This window comes from Galeopterus variegatus, unplaced genomic scaffold, assembly GCF_000696425.1.
Source record: "Galeopterus variegatus unplaced genomic scaffold, G_variegatus-3.0.2 Scaffold1245, whole genome shotgun sequence".
Lineage (NCBI taxonomy): Eukaryota > Metazoa > Chordata > Mammalia > Dermoptera > Cynocephalidae > Galeopterus > Galeopterus variegatus.
In genome coordinates this window covers 152597-178163 of record NW_007727356.1, presented here as the reverse complement: position 1 = coordinate 178163, position 25567 = coordinate 152597, and the positions used below count along the sequence as shown (strand labels likewise).

The window sequence follows — 25567 nt, the reverse complement described above, 5'->3', positions numbered from 1 at the left end:
TTCTTTGGTCTCTGCTGGTGACTCTCCTTGTGTCAATGCACTCCAGTGGCTGGCAGACCACCTGTGTGGTGGTTGTGGCATCTAGCCGCTTTTGTGGCAGCCATGGTTATTGTGGTGGCTGTGGTAAGCCACCCACATGGAGATGTTGTTTTGGGCATGCTCCTTGGCACTGGCAGTGTGCCTGGTTGTAGGAGGGTGGTCCGGTGTCCAGCTCCATCTCTCAGGACCCCGGGTGGGCCCCAAGGCACTGGCAGTGCACCCAGCTGCGGGAGGGGGGTCCAGTCCCTGGCTCCATAACTCAGGTCCCCGGATGGGCCCTGAGGTGCTGATGGTGTGCCTGGGCCAGAACTAATTTTTTATCCTTTGCTTACTTCTAAAATGGGGGAACTTCCTGTGGGGACCAGTAGTTGAGCTGCGTGGTTGAGCTAAATTGTTGCTTTGCTGCTGATTCCCTAGGGAAGGCTTTTTGTGCAGCTCAGGTTTTAATAGTTGATTTTATAGGTACTACCAGCTCTCCAGAGACCCGGTGCACCTGGGTTGTGTAGAAACTCTGATCTGGGCCTGAGTCTTTTCATCAAACTGCACCCCATGCAATTCTATATTCCTGACCAGTCTCCTCTGAGTGGTCCTTCGCTGATTGGGGTGCAGATCAGCTGTCCTTGCTGTGCCCCAGTGCTCCCCCAGTGGGCCTGTCTCCCCCCACCACCTGTGCTGCAAACACTTTCCATGGGACGGGCCATGCTTCAATCCTTTGCAATGACTCACCGGCCTCTGAGTGGCTCCTTTTTTTTCAGCTGTTCTGGCTCCTCACTCCTACATGAGTCCACGGGAACCCTATTAGTGGTCTTGCTTGCCTAGGCCCTCTTCCCCCCTGCCGCCTCCAAGTAACTTCATCTGAAGGGCACCACTTCGGCTTTTGCCGGCTCCTGCTCCGTGTGCTCAACAGCTCCAGCCTTAAAGCGACCACAGCACAAAATGGTTGGAGCAGTCTTCTCTTTCTCTCATTGTGGCTTCTCCCCCTTCTTGAACTCCATAGGTCTCTCCTCTTCTTCCCCTGAGTTCCAGCAGCCCCAGCTTGGCTGATGTTACTTTTTTTTTTTTCCTTTTTGTCTTTTTTACTGACTGGTAACGGGATCACAACCCTCGGTGTTGCGCCCGTACCGGGGACCGGCAACGGGATCGCAACCCTTGGTGTTGCGCCCGCACCGCGCTCAGCCAGTGAGCGGGAACCGGTCTCCACATGGGATCCGAACCCTCGGTGGGAGCGCCACCACACTCCCAAGCTGTGCACTCTCCAGTGCGCCACCAGGCCGGCCCAATGTTACTTTTTTTATAGTAGTAAATTGGTTGATTTGTGGGAAAGAGTGACGCTGGGGACCGTCTATTCTGCCATCTTCACCAGAAGCTGTAAAATATTTAACTTATATTTCCAACAATAGATAAATGATAAACTACATTATGGCATATTTGTTCAATTATACATTATAGAAAAATAATCTTGAAGATGTTATGCATAGTATAATTAAACTGTGAACATTTATAAAAAGACTGAAAGGGTATACCTACAAATGGTGTTGTTTTAGAGAGGGAGGATTATGAGTGACTTTTTTCTCTATTTCCTAAGCTTCCTTTAATGTTGTAATATTAGGTCTTTTTCAATTTAGAAATTATAGAAAAAATAATAGTAATATAATATAAAAAACTGTAGTGCCCAGCATTGGTGTCCTATCCAACGTTAATTCCCTTCTTCCTCCTTCCTAACAGAAACCTAATATTTTTCATAGAGGGAACTCATCTCAACTTCAGCTCCAGAGGCAAATACTCATCATTCTAATACAATCAGTGCATGGTTTCCCTGGAGACCATAATCAATATTATGGTTGTTGGGCAGGATCTCCACCTCTGTGTTGGATGTGACTGAGGAAGCATGTAGCCTAACCATACCAGCAGCCATCTTCACAGCCACAGAGAAGCCATCGAAGACAGCAGAGAGCAACCTGATAATATTACCAGTCACTGACTGTACTGGGTCTGGAGCTGCATGACCTCTGAACTCCCACTTATGTGAGATAATATATATTCCATGATTATTTAAGTCACTTTGGTTCAGGGTTTTCTACCACTTGCTGCTAAAAGCATCCCAATTCAAAATATTAAAAAATATCCATGAGAAGCAAACTTCTCTTTCCCTCCCTTCTCTCTGCAACAGAAAACATAAAGCTCTTAAAACCAAAAGTAAAACCTCAGGACTGTTGCATCATGTATCTAGTAGGTATTTACCACACACTGACACAGCGCTGCTGGTTCTAGAGCATAATAATACTATAAATGGCCCTTCCTTAAACAATATATTCCCACCTTACAGGTTTTCCCTTTATGACTTCCATGTTGAACCAGGCCCACAAAACAAAAACCCAGTTCATTTCATCTTTGTGGAATATAGAAACAAGCCCTGGAAGCTACCCTTGTCCCCCAGAGCAGATCTCTCTCCTAACTACTATAACTCTCCTTCAGTTTTATCTCCTTTCTGGCATGTGCCACTTTCTAGCTGTGTCATAGTGCTTTAGGTACATCTCTTCCTCATCAGTAGATGGGGAGAATCATCCATAAGATCCTCAAACATAAAAAAATGTTTTATTCAAACAATTTTTTATTTCAGTATCTCACTGAGACTTGTATATCTTAGGTGCCCAATACATGTTGGTTGAATGAATTTATGAATAAATGAATTAATGCTTTTGAGCCAGGAAAAGAAGCCTTTACTACTCTTCCTTAAAACTCCAAAGGAAAGTTAAGAAAACTGAAGACAGTAAGACCAATGAATAAAACCCATAGACATGTATTTAGGTAAACTCTCAAGTCCTTTATAATCAGATGTCACATTAGCAAAATTGTTATATTATATTAACATATCAAAAAAATCAGAAACAAGAAAAAAAAAAAAAAGGGCTGCTACCACTACTTTTATTTAAAACTGAACTTATTGTGTGAAAAATATCTCCTTCCTCAATTGTGAATTACCAATTCAGGAAGATAAGAAAAAGAAAATAAAAGTTACAGAGATTGGAATGGAAGAAACAAATCTGTCATTACTTACCAATGATGTAATTATCCATATAGAAAAGCTAAAGGAAACTACATTTGAAGTATTAAAATTAATAAGGGAATTTAGCAAAATGACTGGATACAGGATTAATATACAAAAAATAATTGGAATTCTATATACCAGTCTCAAAAAGTTAGAAAATGCAACTTCAAACACCTGTTCTTCAGAAAATAGCATTAATAACATGGAAAGACAATTCAGAAACTAGGGAGAAGATATTTTCCATGTTAGTGACTGCAAAAAAAATTATTTTCTAGAATATATATATTTTTAACTCTAAAAAAATAAACAACAAACAGCCCAATTAAAAATGGGTAAAAGTGTGGGGAAACTGGTAGATTAATCGGTACAAAGCTATGCTATCTATTCTAAGTGAATCAATGTACAGTATGTGCATGTATTGAAACAAGATGTTGTACCCCACAAATATGTACAAATAAATGTTAAAAATGTTTTAAATCCCGTGTCGGCCCGGTGGCACACTGCTACAGTGCACCGCTTGGGAGTGCGGTGGTGCTCCCACCGAGGGTTTGGATCCCACATACAGACCGGCCACTCACTGGCTGAGCAAGGTGCGGGTGCGACACCGAGGGTTGCAATCCCGTTGCCGGTCCCGGGCCAGTACGGGTGCGACACTGAGGGTTGCGATCCGTTGCCAGTCACGAAAAAAGACAAAAAAGGAAAAAAAAAAAAATGTTTTAAATCCTTCCAAAATGGGTAAGAGCACCAATGAATGCTAAAATGAGTGGGTGATAAAGTTTAAGCAGAAACAGAATAATTGCATAGTCTCAAAAAATCTTCCCCAAAACATAGAATAGTCAGCTCTCCATATCTTTGGGTTTTGCATCCACAGATTTAACCAACTGTAGATTAGAAATATTTGAAGGAAAAAAAAATACGACAATAAAATAATACAAATAAAAGCCAACACAGTATAACAACTATCTACATGGCACTTATATTGTATTAGGTATTATAAGTAATCTAGAGATGATTTAAAGTATATGGGAGGATATGCATAGGTTATATGCAAACACTGCATCATTTTATATAAGGGGTTTGACTATGCATGGATGTTGGTATATGCGGGGCAGGGGTGAGTGGGTGGGGGCATGTCCTGGAAGCGATTCCCCATTACCAAGGGACAATTGTACAATAATTACAAGAGAAAAATAGTAAATTAGGAATTCTACAGATACTTCCTTAGCCAAATGGTTAAGGTTAAAATCACCAGTAATACATACTGACATTATGTGCCCTTGATATGATGCATATCACCTCTGCGGTATCTTTCCCAATAATGCCCAATCTCAATCTAATCATGAGAAAACATAAGACAACCTGAAACTGAGAAACATTCTACAAAATCATTGACAAGTACTCTTCAAAGTATCAAGTCCATGAAAGGCAAGTAAAGACTGAGGAACTGTAACAAACTGGAGAGACTATAATGACATAACTAACTGTAGTGTGGGATTCTGGACCAAATTCTGGAACAGAAAAAGGATGTTAGCGGAAAAACTGATAAGACCTCAGTAAGTCCTACTAAAAGGTCTTTAATTAATAATATTGTACCAAGGTTGATTTCTAAGTTTTGATAAACATTCTATGGTAATGTAAGATGTTGACATAAAGAGAAGGTAGGTAAAAGGAATATAGGAATTCTCTGTACCATTTTTGCAATTTCTGTAAATCAAAATTATCTAAACAAAAACTTAACTGTTAAAAAAGGGTAAAAATACGAAGACATTTTTTAGAAGAGGAAACATGACCATCAATACATGAAAAGATGCTCAATCTCGTTAGTAATTTGGAAAAAATTAATTAAAATCATAATGATGTACCATTTCACACCCACCTCATTGGTAAAAATTGAAGAATCTAACAATATCAAGTGTTAATAAGAATGTGAAGCAATGGAAACTCTTATACATTGCTAGTAAGACTAAAAATGGGTACAACCACTTTGGAAAATGGTTTGGCTATAAAGTTGTAAAGTTAAACATGTACATATGTGTGATCCAATAATTTCACTCTTAAGTAGTATCTAGAGAAACTTGAGTGCCTATAAGCACTGCAATGTTTGTAAGAGCATTGTTTGTAATAGCAAAAATCTTGTTTCAAGTCAAATGTCCATTGCTAGATAAATAAATTATTGTATATTTCAGGAAATGGAAATACTACAGATTAAAATGAGTGAAACAGCCTGGCTGGTTAGCTCAGTTGGTTAGAGCACGGTGTTATAACACCAAGATCAAGGGTTTGTATCCCCATTCCAGCCAGCTGCAAAAAAAAAAAAAAAGAAGAGTAAAATGTGAGTATATTTTAGAAACATAATATTAAATGAAAATGCAAGTTGTAGAATATATGTAACATGATGATTTTTACAAGTTTCAAAACCAAGCAAAACTAAGTAACATTTTTAAGGGATGTAAATATGCGCAAATTATTTTTAGAAAGCATATTTTGATTAGCATTTTTCAGACGCTAATTACCTCTAAGGAGAAAATTAGGGGATAGGATAAAGTGGAACACACAGGAAAAACTTCAACAGCATGGGTGATATTATATTTCTTAATCTGAGTAGTAAATTAATGAGTTGGTTTTAATATCAGGGTTCAAAAATTGTATGCGTTACATGTATTCTTTTGTGTGTTCAACGTACTTGGTAATTACAGTTAATAAATATTTTTTAAACAATATTTTATTCAAATTTATACCAAAACCCTATTAGTGATTATTTCTAGGGTGAAATTCTGGAAAATTTTCACTTTCTATAGTATATATTTGAATAATTTTAACAGTAAATTTTCAATATTTATGTATATCAGAAAATTAAAATTAAAATTTTTTCTTAATTTTGATATAATAAATGACATTATAATTGGGTCCTGCTGTAAAATTAATCCAGACAGCACTGAAACAACATTCTCAACTTCCTACAGTTGATAGGTGGGAATTGTGGGAGTTATGGGAGTGTACATATAAAAATTTTACATAAATTCTACATAAAGTATCTGATCTATTGACCTGTACGATGTGCAAGTAAAGAAGTTATTGAAGGAAGGGACCAGCTACAGATAGGAGAAATTATGACAAGAAAGTCCTTTGAATTGGCCTCTTTGCCTTAAAGAAAATAGAAACACTTAACATTAGTGTTCTCGGCCATTCATCCTCTTTTCACTTCTAAATATTCTTATGAAGTCTTGGCCTTAAAACTAGGCTATCCACGGAAGACAGTCGTACATTCTTGTAGTGATTACCACTAACATCACCACTCTCAAATAAATGCCCTCATGCATATTAGCCCATGTTGGAAACTCTATGCAAATAGATACAATGGTATCATTTCCCTGAGAACCTAGAAGCCAGGAACAACCTAACATCAGCTACACCAAGGGCCCAGAACTTCAGTAACAATACAAAGTGAAAACAAAGTACGGCAAATACACAATGTCTTTGGCTGTATATTTTATGTATTATTACCTATAATCAGGAGGAGAGAACAAGTTATTTTCCCTTCTTCTGGCTCAGTGTTCTGACACTGCAAAAGGCAGCAAGTAAGGAATGGGGACTTTAGGAAAAGAAAAGTGCTTTATCAGTGAAAATAGATAAAAGAATGGAGGAAAGAAGAAAGGCTCAACAATAATGAATGATTTTTGGAAAGGCCTTGAAGCTTGAAGGTGAATTAATGTTGTTATGAAGGGAGCAAAGGGAAGCTGAAAGTATTTAATGAGTATAAGAGAAGGCTGATGGCATCTAAGGTTCTTTAACACTTTAAAGTATTTTCAAGCAGGTGCACTAGAAATTGTAGATGAAGATGATGACCAAGGAAGAAGTGTCAGCAACTGCATACAGTGCTTCCCGAAGAAGGGAACAATTTGGTACCCCACGTCTGTACCAGGACTAGTTTCCTCCATTCCTTTTACTTTTGCTGCTTTGTCTAGGATGCTCTCAATGTTGAAGGAGCAGCATTTTCCAAAACTGAACCTTACAGGCCACCAGGTGGAGCCCAACAGTCACAAAAAAGAGCCCCCTCCTCAGCCTGATTTGCTTATTGTCTACTAGCCAGTTAGAGCCACACTCCCTGAAAAGGATTTATAAACTCTAAGTTTGGTAATGCAAGTTCATAGCATTATATAACTTGGTCTCTCAGAAGAGTCTTTAAATAAAGAATATGCTCTGGAAAAGATGAAACACTCCTTTGTGCTACGGGGAAAGATTAAATATAGTTATTTCCCGGTTTGCTGGTCTTGTAGGCTATGGCTCGATGAAACAAACTTCTCCTGTTTGTTTTTTTCTACCAACCTAGTCACAGTTTCATTTTCCTACTAATTACAATTTAATGTAATTTAATTACCACCTGATCAATTCACATCTACCCCATAAGAAATTCAGAATCTATCAAAACCAATTGGAACAGTAAAAATATTTGCTTCCATCAGTCAACAGATATTTCCAATTATCTGACAAATGGCCATAAGGTGCACAGCTAGGAGGAGATGCAGGAGGTATCAGAGCAGACCCCACCCACCCACTTCCTTCTCCACCACACGACTTAGCAATCAGAACCTCTCTCTCGACTGTTTTCACCGCATCCAGTCATTCACTCCAATGGAACCTCCTGTCCTTCATGCTCGTCAAAACCAGCAGTACTGTGCCCCATTCTCTATCATTTCAACAGCCTCCCATTAAGACTAGCAACTTCATGTTCAACCAAAAATTTTTCAACTTGGCTATACCTGCACTGACCTATTCATTTTCTCTCCTCCCCATCCCCCAAAGTCGCCAAAGTTAGCTAGATAAAATAATATAAATATGTCAATTTGCTCTAGGTCAATTCATGTCACATATCTTCGGTTAGCCTTCAGTGTTGCCAAGAAACACTATTATGTTCCTCACAGTAACTGTTGTAAAACTTTTCCATTTTCCTCAAGATTTATCCTTAAATATTTGGGAAGAAGAAACCATGACAAATCTAGGAGAAAATGACCATGATATCTTCATGCTCATGACAGTTGGAAGGAAAAGCTGGGACTATAAACTCTCAACTTTAGGATAGCAGATTTCACAAAGGTCTGAGGAAATATAGGCATGAATTCCACTGCAAGAGTTTCTAAAAGGAAAGATGATTTAAGATGGTTGGAAAGCTCTTAAAACTGTAAATCTGATTATATAATTGCAAATCATTGCAGCAAGGAAACCAATGTAGCTTTTTCTTAAATATTAAATATTAAGTACTAAATATTAAAAGTCTGGTACTAAATATTAAAAGTGCTAAAAATGTTGTGATATATAACAAAAAGCAGTGATCCCTAAAAGCCAGCAAGGGCTGACTAAAAAGAGACTATCTTTGGGTTTTGACAGCAATACAAGAATAATATCCATGAACATGTGGTAGGTGTGATGTTTAGAGAGGTAAACAAGGTTTAACTGAGATCTCTCTTGATAATTCTAAGAACAAGATGGAAAATAACTTTCTAGCTACTAGAGGTCTCTAATATTGTAATATTTTTTGACCTCCCCTTAAATGGAGGCACCAAAACACAATTGGGGGTGGGAGACAAGCGATACTTACAGTGAAGAGGAGGCCAAGATTGACAGCCTCCTTAAGGACCCTTCCAAAGCTAATAACATCAGATATTCAATTACTGTGTGCATTCTATTCAATCTTATTGTTAAATATCTGTACTTTCTAAATTTGGCATTCTCCACCTGAGTTTACATACTTTTTATATACTGTAATCAAGTGTTGATTTTGAAGTCATACAACCTTGGTTCTCATTTTTTTCTGGTCCAAACTACTCCTCCTGTGTTTTCTAGCTTGATTTATGGTACAACATCTTCCTAGTCAACCTGGCTCAGGACCTTGGGATCACTGATTCATTTTCATCTACTCATCTGACCAGCCAGCAAACATTTATTGAGTATCCTTGCATAAAGGAGTTTATGGCCCAGTAAAATACCTAAATAAGCAATTACAATGTAGACAGATGAGAACTACAGTAAAGGTATTATTAGAAGCTATGGGAGCACCAGAAGAGAGGCCTGTGAGTCAGGAAGCATTTTTTGAGTGGACAACTAAGTTGATTTTAAAAGTTGAGTTATTTCACCAAGCAAACACTGGAGAAAGGAGAAAGTCACTGCTGGGAAAGAAAGCGTAATATGCAAAAGTTTGGAACTATGAACAAACACACTACGCTCAGGAAAGGACAAGCTCTGAGGCATTAGCGTAGGGTATGGCAGGAGCTGGGGCTGTTCTCAGTGAACCGTGGTTAAATGCTATCAGCACCTACCCACTCACCCAAGTCAGAGGCCTGAAAGTTCACCCAAGATTCCATCCATCTCCGCCATGCCCCATTTCTACTCAGTCATCACATCTGGGAGAATTTACCTTCTTAATCTCCCTCCAATCTTGTCACTCCTTTTGTTTCCTCCCTTTCAACCCTTTATCTCAGTTTCTCCCCATCTCATCTGTCTTACTGCAATAGCCTATTGCTGCCAGTCATGTCCCCTCCCATCCACTCTACACTTTCAGTCAGAGTGATCTTTTAGCAAAGAGGCTTCTGTTCTCCAAGAAATGATCTTGGCTTTCCCCCTTCACCGACCTCCTCTAAACTTCCTGAAAGCTATTTCATTCCTATGGAAGAACTTACAACATTCTGCTTTGTACTACAGTTAGAGCTCAAAGAGACAGGCCATTCACATCTGCTTTTATCCATGCTCCTTCCCAGAGCGTTAAGTCCTACGTCCTGCTAATGGAGTGCTGGGTCATGGGACCCTGGACCCCTACCACTAGTTAAAACTACCGACAAGGGCAAATACCTGTCTCAAGCTAGACCAATAAGATTTTCTTCCTTAGAAATTCTGTATGGTGATCAAACTTCAGTATGTGACCTGCAGAGGACTGGCAGTGTCATTTTGGGGCCGTGTATACTATTGAGCAGGTAGATGGCTACTGTGTAGAGAGAAGCAGAATAACACAGCTCATGTACAGAAAAAGACAGAGAAAAGATACCGTGTAGTGGCTGGGTTGGTCAGGATGGTTGAGAGAGAAGCTGCAACTCCTTTGTTGCCTTTGTGTAGTGGATTGAATTATGTCCCTCCAAAACTTCCTGAAACTTGAATTGTGTCCCCCAAGTTTTATGTATTAGAAACTTAGCCCCCACTTTGACTGTTAAGATGGTGGGAAATCCTATTATGGTAATTAAAAGGTGGAGCCTTAAAAAGATGATTGGATTGTAGGATCATGCAGTAGTGAATGGATTAAAAATGGTGGTCAGGGGCATGGTTCTGAGGGTTTTAAAAGAAGAGGAGAGTCTGTCTTTCTCTCTGTATTCTCTCTGCTTCCACCATCTTGCAGTGTGTGACCCCTGGGTCACTGTTGCCACCATCAGATGGACTTTGGACTTCCCAGCCTCAGAAACTGTAAGCAATAAACTTCATTTTCTTATAAATTACCCAGTTTCAGATATTTCTCTTATAGCAACACAAAACGGACTAATAACAGCTTGTTAGTTCTGAGTTTCTCATGAGACCACCTCCATTTCCTGCTCTGGTTTTTAGGAGAACCACCAGTTTCTTATATTAATCTTTACTTTTATTTAAATTAGCTCAAGTGGGATTCCATTTCTTAAAATCAAATTATCCCAATGGCATTTACGTACAAGTACTTCTGCATTATATTACAATCTCCTTGAATAGAGAAACCACAGCTTGTTTACCTTTGTATTTCTCAAATAAGGTAGCATAGTACTTTACACATAGTTGATCAAAACCTGTCTGGTGACCTGAGTTTAACCACAGAAGAAGTAAATGGCTTTGGGCTTAAATAATTAGTAGCATTTACATAGGCAGAGGAAGTTCAATACTTTTAAGGGTAGAGGTATAGGGGCAGGGAAGAAATTTAGAAGGAAGCCACCTTAGTTAAAGTCGGCTTTCAGGCATAGTTTATGTGGAATCTAACCATACACACTCACACCCACAGCAGGTACTATCTTCACTCTCCTGGTCAAAGTCTGACAAAGATGAGGGAGGAAACCTAGGCAGTCATACATAGCACAGCACGTTCTGACTGGGAAACAGTGACCTCAGTTCCTAAAGATCAGTAACTGACAGCCAGAACAAATTGGCAAGGCGACCACCAACATGCTCAACAGCTGCAGCCATCAGCCCTCATGCAACAGACGCCCTCTGAGAACTTCATGACAAAAACCAGTCACATCGTATTTCTTAAAATAAATTTTCTCTTTTCTACAAAGGTTTTAAAAGACATATTTCCATAAAAGACTATTTTTAATGTCTTTATATTAACAAGGTAGAGAAGAAACACAGTTTTCCATCTAAATATAGTTACTTTCAAATTTTTTTATTTTGAAAAATTACATGATTAATACTTGCATATAATTATCATTTTTAAACATCTTTTCTTTAGACCCAGTAAATGTGCTTGCTTTTTCAAAAGCCCAACTCCCTTTTTGGTGGTGGTTGTACTTGTTCCTGATGAACTAATGGCTCAGCTATAAAAAAGGAACCTAGACCTAGAAAGACACTCAAATACTAAGAGAAACTCATACCATGAAGATTTCCTGACTACACCCTTACAACTTGAAAACTAAGGAAGTAGTCCCATCAAGTATGCACAATAGGATACAACAGAAAGGCAGATAAAAGACAAGGCTACTTTCCTGGTTTCATGTGAGAGTCTTCCCTTTTCGCTGCCTAACAGAGTGTGGCAGCACAATCAACAGGGGCCAGGTGGCACAGCCATTATCAGCCTTTTGATTTGATGGTGAGAAACTGGCAAGCCTCTGAGGAGGTCAATTTAGAGCTCAGGGGGTTGACTTCACTTTTGGATAATGAATTAGGCTTAAAAATGATGACATTGCAATCATACCACTTGAGGGCAAAAAAGAAAGTGCAACTGTGCCTAAGCAATTCTGAGATCATATACATCACACTGATCTTCATATAACTGAAAAAGTGGTACAGGGTAGTGTTTCCTAAGTTGCATTAGCATGACACACAGATGTGACTGGGCTTACTTTGCTAGGGGTAAGAAGCTAAGTATAGAGTAAACCTGATAAAAGCAGCACATTATGGATATCCATTCGGTGTTGGCTCTCAAAAGCGCGGACCATTCCCAGGAGGGTCCATCCTGTGTAAGTTAGATGACCAACAAGTAAGTCACTAAACTGGACTAAAAGTAACGGTCAGAACACACTCTTTTCTAGATTATATATCTTTATTTTCATTTCCTGTGAAGCATAAGCCAGACACCATCTATAAGAAAGGCCTAAAGATATAGCTAAAACTTAATATTGCTTTTCTTTCTAAATGAATACCAGTTCTAAGAAGAAAATAGGCACAGCATTTGACCAAACAGCTGGGTCCAGCAGTTTCTTCATATCAAAATGACACTCTGAGGCTGGCCCGTGGCTCACTTGGTAGACTGCGGTGCTGATAACACCAAGGCCACGGGTTCGGATCCTATATAGGGATGGCCGGTTTGCTCACTGGCTGAGCGTGGTGCTGACAACACCAAGCCAAGGGTTGAGATCCCCTTACCGGTCATCTTTAAAAAAAAAAAAATGACACTCCGGGACTACATCATCTATATTTAAGTTAGATTGATTTCTGACAGCTACAACAAAAACATAGTACCCTTTTCCTGCTTACGGTAGGGTAATGTAGTTTTTAACACCATAGGTGAAACCTCTGAAGATCCATACCAGAAAAGCATTCAAACGAGCCTTTGTATTCACATTTTAGAGAAAAGGAGCCTGGGGTCCCCTGAATATGCCTGGACTGAGCATATTTTACCACTAGTGTCTGAAAGGAGAAGACTGTTGTTGGATGCAATAATTCTCTGCAGTATACCAGTATAAATGGGATTCATGACATAACAGGGAATAAGCAAAGCCTTAGAATGTGCTTATATTTTATGCCAAAAAACAAAAAAAGGTGACTGCCTGGTAACTCATGGAAACTCTAGGAGACCAGTTAAGTTGGCAGCTAAAGGCAATTTCTGAAGAGTCAGGACCAAAATACACAATGTACCATGCTTTAATGAAGAAAAAATAATTAAAATACACAAAAACTTTACCTAACAGCCACCTAAACTGACTTCTGCCTGTGACCTGTGGTTTATCTTGCTAGATAGAGATCACCTACCCCAGAGCAAAATTGCTGTCCTCCTTCCAGTCCACGATGCGGCAGATGAATAGTATGTTGGCATAATCTTTAGGCCGTGTCACAAAGTCCTGGGGACAGTCCTTGAGAGGCACATAAATTCTAGGCACCCGGTGGTCTGAGGGAGAAAACAGGGCATATTTCCTAAACAGTTCACTGTTCTTATCAGCCAAGAGTTTGAGAAAGCCAGTTGCTGCTCGAGAATGCTTCTTCTCCAGGATGTAAACCACCTGAAAACACCAAAGATACAGTCAACGTAGTTTATCTGTAGAACTGGATAAGAGTTAGAAGTCAGCAGGTTATTATTTGATCAACTGGCTGGGTCTAGCAATTTTTCTAAACAAGGTCAAAATGAAGTGCCTCTCAGTGATGCTTTGTGATGAAGTAATCTATACTTAAATTGCAATAAGTATCTAGTGTGTATATGTGCGGGCGTGTGTGTGTGTGTTTGTGTCTAACCTATGTAATACATGGATGAATTAAATGAAAGTGAACCATGACTTATGTCTTATGAATATACGTTACACTTTCCTCTGTGTAACCGGGGCGGAGAAAAGAGAAAGAAAGAATTCACTCAAAGTACCATCAATGAGGCCTGGAGGGACTGCCATCCATCAGGGGAGCATCCCCGATCCAAAATCAGCCTTTCTTTTTATTGACAAGGAAGAAGTTTCACAAGGAAAATCAGTTGATTCAATCATCAAAGAAGGACATAAGGACATAGGCAATGTTACAAAAGTTGTCTATGGCTAAGTATAGCTTAACAATGGAAACTAGTAACATCAGTAAAATAAAGTGACATTCCAAGGTACAATTAGTAAAAAGCTAAGTTGGTCAAACTGGCTCATTATCTAAAGTAAGACTTCTCCTTAAGCAAAGTTACATTCTTATGATAAAATCTAAATACAATTTTCTCTAAAGTTTCCCCCAACAGAAAGCTTGCCCCTAGCAAACATTTTTTCCACAACTTTTCCTTCAGCAATTCTTAAAATCTCTTAAGAGGATTGGTATGACAACCATTTGTTATCTCTAAAAACATTAAAGTATACAATCCCATACCTAAACAGTGATTAAGAGTTGATTAGATGGGCTTTTGCCACACTATCTGTGGGCTGTGGCCCCCTGTCTAAGGGCTTTTGCCCCATACATGCATTTACCTAAAAACCCTATTCTAAAATCAAATGAGAATCAAGATTTCTAACCCACTACATCTCTCCCCTTATTATCATTATAAAAATCAGAAGCAATGAGGGAGTCAGAGTCAAAGGTGTTGTCCTGGACAGTTTAACATTAACAAACTCTCTGGACAACAGAAAGGCAGATAAAAGACAAGGTTACTTTCCTGGTTTCATGTGAGAAACCATTATCAACTATTATATGGAGCAGAATCCCTTTCTGGAATTTCAACAATTGACAATTACACCCAATTCACAGCACCTGGACTGATGCTGCTGCAGCCACCCTGAGAGACGATGACATCATCAGTCCTCATCTGAAGTAAATTAAAAGGACTTGCCATGCTAAATGATACCAACTTTGCTTTAAATGCTTTTGTCTTAACTATGACAACCTGATACAGCTCTTGCTTTTTCTTTTAAATAAATAAAATGGGGGGAGATGTAGAGGATTCTTAAAGCAAATGTACTTCACAGGGCCTGGTTTTCCAAAGCCCTGCAGTTTCAAATATTGACCTTGCAGAGGAAAGGAAATTTTCCTCAGGCTATAAAGTCTCTATTGTAAGATAAAGATTTGTGGCACAGTAAGATCGCTGGCTCAAGGACAGACTAGTTACTGGTTAAAATGTAAAGATACTGGAAAACTGCTGGAGGGAGAAGGAATGTTTGCTAAGATCAAGATTTTGTTGGTGGATCACTTAATTGTCTAATGGAATGTCATCTGACTTGTTTCATTGAAAGTTACCAGCCTATATTGTTAAACTATAACCCCACCTATGTTCTCTTCCTGTAACTTCCTGGTCTGGAAAATAAATGCAGGAAGAGAACCCCAATTCGTGGGTAATTTCCCAAGGAAGGGACACCTCTCACTTGAGGGTTCCAGGGAAGTTAACCACTTCGGGGCTTTTCACTGCTCAGAAAAGATGGGCTTTGAGTAATCCTTTGAGACTCCGTCACCCAGGGGAAGTCGGGTGACAAATCTGTGGGGGGCAAAGCAACAAATATATGTGAGACTCCAGCAGGGAAGCACAGCTTCAGGTATGTGTTCCACGTTACATTTTTCTCACATGAACAATACCAGTATATCACATGAACAACATCGTAGTTGCTTTTTAAAAAATGTTATTAAACATAAATAAACTACTGTTCTTAGTTATGCCTTCAACAGCTGAAAGAAGAAATATGAGTATTTAACTTTCCTTTGTTCCAAGTTTACACCCAATCTCTCGTTTTACTAGGCGAAGCTTCAGGCCACCACTCCACTACATGTACATTGCTATTTCTGCCAAGAGAAAAGCATTCTTCAAGAAGGAGTTTTTTCCCTCATCCACCCTGAGAAGACATTCTTCCTGAACTGCTTCCTTCTCCCACTGTAGACAGTATACAATTTCGTTCCTTCATTGGAATTACTTGCCAACATTCTACTAGACCCTGAGTGGATTCAGACTGCTTTTGAGCTAGCTGCTACTCTCATTCAGGTCTCTGACTCCATGCAAGGTTTCAGCTTGTCTGCAGAGAACCTCCAAACCAGGGGAGTGCACCACACCTCGCCCCTAGTCACTCCCAGCTACTACCCCACAGGAAAGTGCCTTAGGGCACTGGTCTTCTCATCCAACCTTGGTTCCACTGCATGCTCTACTTTCTTCCTTCTGCCTCTCCCCTCCTCCTCAGAAAACAGTTTTCTAGTTTGAAAAAATTGCTGTTCCCTCTTCAAGAATGCTCTAAACCCCTCCTTGCATGCACCTGTCTGTCATAAGGACTGACTGCTCCAACTCTTTGGGGCAAAGACTGCTGCTCCTTCTCCCACACACAGCCCCTGAAAGAAGTGTCCATGTTTTCCTGTGCCACTCAGCCATGTACAGACCACTTACTCTACTAGCGCCATACATGTATCTGCACCCTTTTCCGGTTTAGGTTGTCTCCTTCTTGTTACTGTCATCCACTGAGCTCCTGGTCACTCTGTGACACCTGGCTTACCTTTTGCCTCTCCCACCTTCGTCCAGTTGAATGACTCAGCCAACACCTTGTCCTCACAGTTTCTGTAAGGAACTCTTCAATGCCAGTGGCCTTCACTTCCATTCAATTTCAGCAACTCATCCTCATGTCCACACCTCTGCAGCAACTAGAGCTAATTCAATCCCAGTACCTCCTCTCAGACCCATCCACCAGGCAGCTCTCTTAGCTCTCCCATGCTGTGCCCCACAGGCTTTTTCAGCACATCAACACTTCTAATGCCTCCACCCTTGCCCGCCCTCCAAGTCTGCTAGCTACATCTAAGCTTTGAATCCTGCCCTACTTCCCAGAGCCATGTTCCATCACTTCAAGTCCTCTTACCTATGTTGTCAAATACCTCACCCTTCTTGTCCTAAAAATCCTCAGCATTGGAACAATTCAGCCACTGGTACTCTCTAACCTAATGCAAGCTATCAAGTTGCTCAGAAAAGAAGAAATTACAATTGTGCAGATACCATTAAACGTTAATGTCATACAAATTTTGCTAGAACCTCAAAAATCTCTTAAGATTTTTTTTTTACCTGTCTGCAGTTAGCACGATCTACACTTTCAGCCCCATTCTCTTGATCTTCTCCTTCTAGAGCTCCAGTTATCTGAATGTTGTTGAATCTTTTTTGTTGTCCCATAACTATCTGAGGGTCTGTTTATTTTTTTTTCCACCTATTTTCTCTTTGTTTAGATTGGGTAAATTCTATTGATCCGTCCTCAAGTTAACTGATTCTATGCTGTGTAATCTCTGTTCTACTATTGAGACCATCCAGCAAGTGTTTTATTTCTGTTATTGTATTTTTCAGTTCTATAATTTTCATTTGGTTCATTTTTATAACTTCTCCTTCTTTACTTAGATTTTCTACTTTCTCAAATGTTTCAAGTGAATTTTTAATTGCTTGTTGAAGCATTTTTATAATGGCTGCTTTAAAATTATTGTCAGATAACTGCAACACTCAGTATTGGCATCAGTTGTTTGTCCTCTCTCAAGTTGTGCTCTTCCTGGTTCTTGGTATGACAGATGGTTTTCAATTTTATCCTGGACCTGTTGGCTACCATATTAAGAGACTCTGGGTCTTACTTAAACCTTTATTCATAAGATTTATTTCCCTTTATTTCATAAGGCAGTCACCCTGTTTAGGTTTAGCATATAGATCCTATCCTGGTTTACTTTAGTGGACTGTAGTTCCAAAGACAAACTCATTTTCAGAGCCTTTGCAGCGCTATTCTGGTATGTTTGGTTTATATGGTGCCACTGGGACCATACTCCCTTTGATCTTCACTGGTACTGCCTGTGAGGGTGGAAGGAACTTCCCCAGGCCAGGCCACCTTGTCTCTCTAAGTATGGAATGGGAATTTCCAGTCTGCAGGTACAAAGAGGCTTCCCGTTTTGTGTTTCTTATTGTGGTAGGATCTCCTTTACTGGTGCTAACTGGCTATCCAGTGTCTCTGGGTGGGAAAGGGGAGTCTCCAGCCCACAGGAATCAAGAGGCTTCCTGGACTGCACACTTTTTACGGCAGGATATGCCTTGCCAATGCCATCTGGATGCCTGGTGTCTCTGGGTGAGGGAGAGGAATCTCATGCCTGTGAGGACAAAGGGTCTTCCCAAATGGGCTGCTTGTTGTGCAAGATCCTCTTTACTGGTGTCCTCAGGCTGTCCAGTGCCTCTGGGTGGGAGAGGGGAGTCTCAGACCCATGGGGACAAAGAGGCTTCCTGGGCTGGGCCATTTCTTGTGGCAGGATTTTCCCTTGTTGGAGCCTCTCAGATGCCTGATGTCCATTGGTGAGAGTGAGAAGACTCAGGCTGGAGGGAGGTATAAGTGGCTTCTCTTGGCCACTTACTGCCATCAGGGCTCCCAGTCAATTCCTCTTACAGGTGATGCCAGGATTGCCTGGTGTTGCTGTGGGGATTTCTGTTGAATCTGAGTGGGAAGTGTGTCTACCTGGGCCACCTTCTATTGCTACGGTAGGATTCAGAAATAGGGCCTGAGTCACCTTCTGTTGGGGGTCAGAGGGGGTGGGGATTGAAAGGTCCTTGCTGCTATGTTGTTTCTCTAGTCCTGGGGTCCCTAACTAGTTTGCCTTCCTCCTTTTACCTTTCAGAATTCTCCTTTGGTTCCCTCTTGTTTTTTCCAGGATTTATAGTTGTACTTAGCAGGAGGAGCAAGAAGAAACAAGTCTATGCCATCTTGTCTGAACTGAAAGTCCTTGCTTTTTGTTTTAATTTTTGACGGGACAGTAAGTATATAAAGCAGCTTTACGTTACTTGTGATTCATACAATGTCAGTTGTCATGGAAATGAATCTCCATGGCATAAGTGATGTCTGTTTCACATACAAGTGCTGTTTTGCCTTGTAATTTTAGGTTGAATTCATTAGGAAATATTATCTAAAGGGGCGGCGGGTACTGTTGGAGGGCAGTAGCAAATTGCAGAACACTAGTTCTATCAACAGAAGGTTGCTTTTACTCAGCTCTGACTAAAGTCATTTAGGAGTGTGGCCCTGTGTTGCTAGATGTTTTGTTTTGACAAGAGAAACCGGAAGTCTAATTTCTTATGTGAACACTCCCCCCACCCCATCCCTTTTTTTTTTTCCTTTTTGTCTTTTTTCTTGACTGAGAAACCGGAAGTCTAATTTCTTATGTGAACACTCCCCCCACCCCATCCCTTTTTTTTTTTTTCTTTTTGTCTTTTTTCTTGACTGGTAACAGGATCACAACCCTCGGTGTCGCGCCCGCACCGCACTCAACCAGTGAGCGGACCGGTCTCTACATGGGATCCGAACCCTCGGCTGGAGCGCCGCACTCTACCAAGTGAGCCACCAGGCTGGCCCCCCACCCCCTTTTCTAAATGTAAGCTATGAAGTCAAAATTTTTAAATACTGCACAGTTCAAACAAAACAAGTCTGTGAGCCAGATCCAGACCTCAGGCTTTCCATACATTATAATTTTCCATACCTAGCATGTTGATTAGTGCATGGTAATACTCAAAATGCTTACTGAAATAAAAAAATCTGGGTAACTGGGTAGACAATGGGAGCAACATATATACAGTATAATTTAGAAATTCCTCATGCCAGCTTGCTGGGTTGCATGACCACACTGCATTCCCAGGTTAAACATACTGCTGGGTGCCATGGGCACATGAAGCCACATGCTACTATGTCACTTTATTTTTGCCCTTGCACCACTGCTGCCACTATGAGCTATCTGCATGTGTTTGATCCCACATCTGAATATGTCACTAGCACATACTATTAAAAAATAAAATTGAATTATGCAAAACAATGAAACAAGAATGTAAAAACAACTTTAGTTACTATGATAACTAAATTGTATGCTTAGGAAAAACTAAAAGACTTATTAAAATTTATTTTTAAATTAGGTATGGGCATGACAACAATAAAAAAAATTGGAGCAAAAACTGTAAAAATCTCGACAGAGTCTATATGCGTATTGCTCCTCCAGTGTCTAAATTCTCTCTCCACTTTAAATAACCAAAACTGGAAGTCATAAGCGCTGCATTACAAGTGTGATTTAAGCAAAAAGATAACACAGAACTCCAATCAATATACCCACACTCAAAGAAAAGAACTTGGCCCTTTATCCAAAGACAGGCAAATGAATATATAAGTTTAAAGTTATAAAAAAATTTCATTTTTAGGAATCCCTGCTTCCACTGACTTCTCTGATTAAATGACCAACTGTAGTCCTGACTGAATCACACAAGAGGCCTTCGACAAGTAACTGAGGTGACAGCCATTTGGACAAGTGAAGAAAATCTGTAGGTAATGACCTTTGCTGATCTTTGCAGGGACTTCTCGGGTAAAGCTCCTGTGTCTTGTGATGTGGAGGTACTCTCATCTTTTATAAGTGGTGCACGAGCATCCTCTTTTCCTAAATTAAAAAGAGAGGAAACAAGTAGATGCATATCAACTCATGGGATTTCTTCATTCAGATCTAGAAGGATTCTTAGATACCATTTGCCCCAAACTACTCACTTTACAGAAGAGGAACCCCAAGCCCACAGTGGTTAGGTGACTTGGCTAAGGCCAATCATGTCACATACCTGTATTAATGCTCACGCTAAGCACTTAGGCTTGGCAGGACATTTTATCTATTTAGCATTATTCACATGCTACACATCATACAATTGAAGAGCATCAAACTATGGTGAATTAAACTAAATCACCTGTGTGCCAAAAACTAGATGTTAAATACTGTCCCAGTCCACAATGAAGAATAGAGATGGGTTAATTTATTATGCACATCTGCTAAAATAAAACAAAATCAAAATAAATGTTAACTTTTAAAAGTACTTTGGTATCAGCCATAACAAACAAAATGGTAGAAAATAGATTATATTTATTAAATAAATAAATAAATAACCCAACCCTGATTTCCTTTGGTTTTTTAGTGACACTATATAAAGAATAAAGTACTTAAAGTCTCTTAATGTATAATTTTCTTTCTTAAAAAACTTACAAATTGCATATTCACCAAGACACTGAAACCACATCTCCCCAGGAAAGAGGCAGTTAGGCTCTGTACCAGAAGTATTAAAAATACTTAAGAATAAAAACAGAAAATTGCACACTTCTGAACATTTAAAATTATATATTTTTACTTGTTACAATAGATTTCCCCCCCCCCAAAATATTCTTATAACTATATTGGAAATTATGGATTCTAGGAGTCACAACCAATTCATGCGGTTAACACTTAACACTCCAGACAGTTAAGAGAGACTTGTACTTATCGTCATTTATACATTACGATGGCCAAACTAAATAAATCCTTTTCAGGACTGGCTCCTTCTTATCAAAGGCTCAGCTTAAAGCCAACTTTTACCATTCTGGGTGTACTCTGGAAACACTGACCTGATCTGACCTAGCAAAGCTTGAGAATGATCAATTATTTGCTTTTCTTTCTGTGCTGAAATCTACCTATCAAAATGCCCACTGAAAGAAATCTTCACCGTTTTCCAAAAAGAAAAAGCAAAAACAAACTTTCCCATTGTAGACACCCTGTCTATCAGTAAAAGAGGGACGTCATACAAGTTCATCTTTTATTTTAGGACCAAAGTTCAGGATTCCAAAATCATCAGATGCTTCCAGAACAACACTTTTTATAATTTGGGGGAGAAAAAAAATCATACAAGTTGTTGATTTGTTTGACCTGTAACATACCTTGCCAATGTGTTCTGCCGAACAAGGTATAAGGAAAGAATAGGAGGCTGGAATTACCATGAATGAATACACTCTACTTAGATACCTGACATCTGAGTTTTTGGTCTCAAAAGCTGACAATCAAGACAGGATAGTGAGCAGACTGGTTTTTCTGAGACAGCTCAAATCCTGGGCAGGCAGCTTTCTGTGATGGTCATTGATGGCTCCATCTTAAAATGACTGTTACTTCAGATTCCATCCCCAAAATAGCAAGTCTTCTGTTACAAATGTTATAACAGGCTAAAATCAAAGACAGAGCACAAGCCAGGGAAGTGGGCCCAATCATGATTTTCAAATATCACACCTGAACATGACCTTCTCAGGTTCTATATTCATATGGATATCCTGGCAGAAATGAGGCTTTGTTCAAACAAAGTTACATCCTAATAAATTAAACCGAAGTTTATTGCCTTGGAGGTGAGAATCATATATATGGTTAATGAATGTAAAGAAACACAATGCCAGGTTGGAAAGGTGAATCACTTTAATAGGTTTCCAACAATTGTGTCTTGCCACACTAAATAGCAAAGTTGTCAATTTAGTGAGAGAAGGTACTGCATTATTTAATCACAAGATCATTTATTCATTTATTCCATGTGTATTTACTGAATACTTGGCATTGAGGATTTAGTGGTACGTAAAAGAAGCATGATTCCAGCCCTTATGGAATATATAGGCTAATGTGGGAATGATGATATATAAATAATCACCCTATAAATATAAAATTATGAATTGTGATAAATGCTAAGAAGGAACAAACAGTCCCGAGGAGAAGAGGAAAAGAATATATGATTTAGATTAAAGGTCAAGGAAAAGCCTTGTGAGGAAGTGACATTTGAGTTGAGACATGAAGATGATGTGTGCAGGAGTGAAGGGGGGACAAAAGACCCGGGGTAGGGAATGACACATGGTAAGGGACAGAGGCAGGAAGTTCTTCACACAATCAAGGACCAGAAAGAGGACTATGAGGCTGGAGCACAATAAGCAAGAATGGGCACGGCAAGGGATGACAATGAGAGGTAGAAGGAGGTCAAATCAGGTGGGGCCTTGCAGGATATAAGAATTCAGACTTTAGGCCTAAATACAATGGGAAGTTGGCTACAGATTTTGTACAGAGAAGCACTACCTGTGGCAAGATCACAGCAGGCTAAGAGCTCATGTAGGGAGACCAGTTAAGAGCTGTTGCAGCAGTCTAGGTATGAGAGGATAGAGCTGTGATGCAAGCACAGGAGACAAAATTAAGGCACATTTTGGAGTTGAACTGATAGGCTTTGGTGATAATTAGATATAAGGCTTAGTAAATATGAGAAGTGAAGGATTATATCCAGCTTTCTGATATCTGTAGCTAGGTTGATAGAGGCATCATTTACTAGCACAGTAAGGACTAGAGGAGGAGGTGAAAATCAAGAGTTCTATTTCAGAGGTGGTTATATTTGAGAAGCCACCTGTGAGACCTTGAAGTGATGACATCAAGCAAGCAGTCCAACATGAAGGTCTGGAACTCAAAAGAGAGACCTGAGCTGTGGCTTTAAATACAATTTATAGGCTGAGAACTTCCACATTTATACTTTCCAGCCCAAGCCAGAGAAAGTAGATTCAAACCCAAGTCTATTCAACTATGAAGCTCTTCCGCTGCTCCACTCTGCTACGTGCATACTGCTAAGGAAGTAAGAAAAATTCACTGAAGAAGTGACTTGGGGCTTGAAGGATGTATATATAGATGTTTCAAAGAGAAATAAGAAAGTTGAAGGTCATTGCAGGCAAAGGTCAGAACTTGCTAAATGCCCAGAGCCATGAAAGAGCTCTATATAGTAAAGGTCTAGTAAGTGATTTATTGTTGCTACTAACAGGTTGAGGACACAGTGCCAGGTGGGAAGAGACTGGAATGGTGAAGAAACAAGGCTTGTGGAGTGGTGATATAGGCCCTATGGCAGAGATTCTAGTTATTGCCCAATAATCTAATCTCTTCTTTCCTACTAATAAAAACCCCAACTTTTAGCTGGGCATACTGCAGCCCAGTTAAAAGACCACATCCCTCAGCCTCCTTGCAACTATGCATGACCTGCACATCTGAGTTTTAGCCAATAAGATGCAGGGGAAAGTGCTGTTAGTGACTTCCAAAAAGTATCCTTAATGGGCAGAGGCAAAGCCTTCTCTCTTTCCTTCTTCCTGCTGGCCGGAATGTGGATGTGAGAGCTGGACCTCCAGCACCCAGTTAACCACTATGCAGAGCAGCACAACAGAATGAGCTGAAGACTGTGGAGCTCTCCTACAAGCCCTGGCCTGCCCACCCCTAGTCTTCCTTAACATGAGACAGAAATAAACTTTTCTGTTTAAGTCGTTGATATTTTAGGATTTAATGATATTCTCAGCAGAACATACTTTCTAACATACAGGTCTAAACAATGAAATTGACAAGCTTGAACACTATCCTATAAAGAATTTAAAAAGCCAGAGAAATTTTTCTCTCAAATGTTATGTATCACATTTGTATTTCAGGGTTATAAATTTGGTAGCACTCAGGAGTGGAGAGACAACGGTAGCAGAGACCTTAGAAAGGTGGGGTTAGAGTCTGGGTGAGACACAATTAGAACCTGAATTAAGATAGTGGTGGTGGTAAAAAGATTTACAAACTCTGACAAATCCAAGCTTGTTCCATCTCTGAATGAAGGGCCACAGAAATTTATAATTTCCAAAGAGCACTCAATGAAAACTGCAATATATATTAATAAATGAAAATATGTCCCTTTTAGATCTCTCAAAATCAATCAACTAGGAAAACTTATGGGTCCCTCTCCCTAGTGAAATGTAGGAACAACAAGAGTCCTCTCACAAAAGCAAGGTAACACACATTGTGGATAATCATTTGCTATGCTGCAAGCTTGCCAGACATGCTGAGTGCTGATGCTTATTCTAGGACCCCACAATCAGCTCCTGCCAGGGCCTAGGCTCAGGAGGGACCACCTCCAGGAGCACCGATGAATTCCCGTCTTCACAGAATCCCCAGCCCAAGCAAGTTTCTCACTCTGAAATAAAGCTAATGAAACCATATGATGCTAGAGAGTTTTCACAGCATATTCACCCACATTACCTCATTTGACTCACAACTTCATACCATGGATAAAGTAAGTATTGTTATTCCAGCTTCACTGAGAAAACACAAGCAATGAAGAGACAGAGCCAACTGATGCCAGCATACAAGGCTGCTGGTGCTAACTGTGGTGACTTGCTCTCCACACAAGCACAAACTGGAGCATTATGGGAAGAGCCATGAAAACCTCTATCAAGATATTACCTGAGTGGCTATGGGACTTCCTGAAATGCTGGAGTCAACCAGTGAAGGTCCTGAATATCTATGGAGTGTCAGGAAGCTCATGTTAGAAATGAGACAAAGATGCAAACAAGTATTTAAAGCACATGGTGTTGGTACCTGCTGGCAAACAATGTGCACACGAGCAATGAGAAGGGAGCCAGGCAGAGTCTAACAGAGCAGCTAACGCCTAAGCTGAAAATGGGAAGGTTAATTAGGAACTGGCTAGGTGGATGGGCTTGGGGAGCATTCCAAAAAGGAAGAGAGTGTGCAAAGGCACACAATTAAGAGTAAACTGAGTGGGAGGAAGGCTTTGTGTGTCTAAATGGGTTGTAGGAACGAGACCATGAAAGGCCTCACATGACATTCTAAAGAGTTTGTATTTTATATTTTAGGGATGGAAAGCCACTGAAATTTTTGAAAATAACATGATCAGAATTATATTTGATGAGAAGTAAATGGTCAGTCTATTGCTCCTTTAATCTTTTTTTCTCCAGCTGCTTTTATGATTTTCTCTTTGCCTTTTTTTTTTTTTTTTTTTTTTTTTTTTTTTTTTAA

General features: G+C 39.8%; 1 protein-coding gene across 3 annotated transcripts in view; it reads right to left on the bottom strand.

The window, feature by feature from the left end:
* DIS3L2 (DIS3 like 3'-5' exoribonuclease 2) overlaps positions 1 to 25567 on the bottom strand; it is a 370978-nt gene that overhangs the window by 218615 nt on the left and 126796 nt on the right. For all 3 annotated transcript variants that reach the window (XM_008575848.1, XM_008575846.1, XM_008575847.1), the window contains exons 6-7: positions 20268 to 20368; positions 13280 to 13527 (exon numbers count right to left, since the gene is read on the bottom strand). In XM_008575848.1, coding sequence (XP_008574070.1) covers positions 13280 to 13527; positions 20268 to 20368 — 349 coding nt within the window. The remainder of the gene's footprint in view (positions 1 to 13279; positions 13528 to 20267; positions 20369 to 25567) is intronic.